Here is a 2,305-nt window from a genome sequence, read left to right as displayed (position 1 = left end):
TTTTTTTTTTTTTTTTTTAAGTGAGCGATACAAAGATGAAACAGAAATATAAACGCCTCCAAGACCTTCAAAACAGAGGTCTACTGATAACTGCTGAGGCTCAGTTCTTTGTTTAAAAGAGGAGTCCTTTTTAACGATAATTTGGTTTAGACATCAAAGCACAGGAATACTGAAGTGACAAAAACAGCAACAAAAAGAGTTGCTTTGGTCGTACAGTACAGGAACTCTTTAACAGGGGTCTAGCAGGAGTCTCTCATTTGAGAGGCTTTTGTTTACTTCATCCCACACAGAGCCCATGAATAACTCCCTCAGGTGGCGTGGTGTAAACCCCGTGCAAAAAAATAAAAATAAATCACAGAGCCACCTTGTGTTCAGCCTACACGCCTGATAAAGAACTCACTCATAGCCATGTTAAACTCTACCAAGTTTGCGCAACAACCCAGGGTTTCAAATATCTTAGACGCTGCTTTTTTATAAAAAATGAATTCCAAAGTGTACAGTTCAACTTGTTTTCCAAAACATTATTCAATGCTAACATATCCCTTTACAGCTTTTCAAAACAAATAAGTGAGTCACTTGCCATCAAAGCTGCCATTCTCTGAACAAGCGGTGAGAAGCTGCCCATAGGTCTCGTTGGACGGACGGAAGACAAACACACCAGAGTTGAAGCAATCAGGCCAACCGGGATCTGGTGCGGCAGAGAGCTCCTCTCGATCAAATAACTCATCTATGTTAGACAAAACCTAGAGACAAGACAAAAGATCAATGGAAAAACTCTCGCTATAAAAACACTAAGAACGTCATGAACAACATTGAGAGCACACTCACTAGAGTATCTGCATCCATAAACACACATTTAGAGTATTCTGTAAGAGTCCAGCAGTGGAGTTTGGTGAAGGTGACGCCCAGGTCAGGTCTCTTCATCATGGCCAAGTGTGCAGCATCCCTACTGTCCAGCACATCCACCAGCCTGACCTCGTCATAGACCTTGCGAAGCACTGCTCTGCAATGTAGCAGGGCACAATGTGAGACTGACTGATCAATAGATCACACTTCCGCAGGGTGAAAAATACTCTGCGTGACAGAACAAAGCAGTTGAAAACTAAACCGTGCTACAAAACATAGCAAGCTCTACCTGGAGGGTTCAGAGACATGGGGGCCAATCAGGGCCACTAGTTTCCTCGATGTGTTGTGGTTCCTCAACGACTTGCCAAGTACCATTGCTCCTTTGGCATAATTGTCAGTTGTGGCAAGGGTGACAAAAGCCTGGTCTGTAACACACAAAAACACCATCTTTTATTGTATGCATTTGAATTCATGTAATATATTGCACATGCAATTTAATTTTTATTTTTGAATTGGCGGACACTAGAAGCGTTGCACAACCATTCACATTACTTGTAGAAATCATACTGTAAAGTAAATGTGAAAAATTAAAAATGACAAACGCTACAACTACACCCGTTTATAGTGCAAACCGTTTAACTGTTAGGTGAACAGTTATTCTTTTCCTTGTTTGATAATTCATCTAACAAATGAATCTAAGAAATGCCTTACAACAGTCCAATTTGCGGTCAGCAGCTTTTGAAATGGCCTTTTTTTAAAACATAACAGTACTGGGATTTCGATAGTATTCCTAAACCACATTACCGAACAGCCAAAACCTAGAGTGGAGCTCTAGCCGAACGATAAGAGAACATTTTGAGCGAAGTAGAGGAACAACATCCGTTCCACTCAAAGATCCAGAGCGGGTTTCCATCAGTGCGCGCCTGGCGACACCTAAAATGATGCTTCAGCATCTCGAGAAACTTTTTGTTGTTAGAGAAAGAAATGTATTCCATGCAATTATTTAATGTAGAAAATAAAACGACACGCCGTGAGATTTTTTGGGTGAAAAATAAACCTAGCATAATACTTAAATACGCATAAAAAAGGGAAAATGTTTCGTTGTCGGTGCTCTTATTTGAAACTAAACCTGCAAAAGAACGTGCGCGGCTCTCATACTTGTCATTTTTGAGTGATACTGATTATTTTTGATGTTTGCGTTCATTTAACAATAACCGACGCACTAGCACATGTTTGAGGAACTGATTACAATCCGTCCGAGCTAAAGAAAGCGCGCTTTAAATGCTGTGTTGAGACAGATGGACTAATGCTCTGCGGTGCCGCACTGAAGCGACAGCTCTGCTCTTCCTCCATGTAACCGTCAACACTGCGCACCAAACAACTGCGTATGAGACGCCACTAGGCCCTTCACGCAGCAGCCCAGACGCTTTACTGTGCACGTCGTCAAATATTAAAGGAC

The 2,305-nt window shown here is 41.5% G+C and overlaps 1 protein-coding gene across 1 annotated transcript in view; it reads right to left on the bottom strand.

Moving 5' to 3' along the window:
• The window catches only part of LOC122361723 (glycogenin-1-like), a gene marked incomplete at its 3' end in the record, with an annotated part of 1,728 nt that extends 420 nt beyond the window's left edge, over positions 1-1,308 (bottom strand). Inside the window, exons 1-3 of the mRNA XM_043262654.1 lie at positions 1,136-1,308; positions 829-1,003; positions 581-743 (exon numbers count right to left, since the gene is read on the bottom strand). Coding sequence (XP_043118589.1) covers positions 581-743; positions 829-1,003; positions 1,136-1,293 — 496 coding nt within the window. The remainder of the gene's footprint in view (positions 1-580; positions 744-828; positions 1,004-1,135) is intronic.
• Positions 1,309-2,305: the final 997 nt, after the last annotated feature.

This window comes from Puntigrus tetrazona, chromosome 2 (genome assembly GCF_018831695.1).
Source record: "Puntigrus tetrazona isolate hp1 chromosome 2, ASM1883169v1, whole genome shotgun sequence".
In the NCBI taxonomy this organism is placed as follows: Eukaryota; Metazoa; Chordata; class Actinopteri; order Cypriniformes; family Cyprinidae; genus Puntigrus; species Puntigrus tetrazona.
This window is presented reverse-complemented; position numbering and strand designations above follow the sequence as displayed.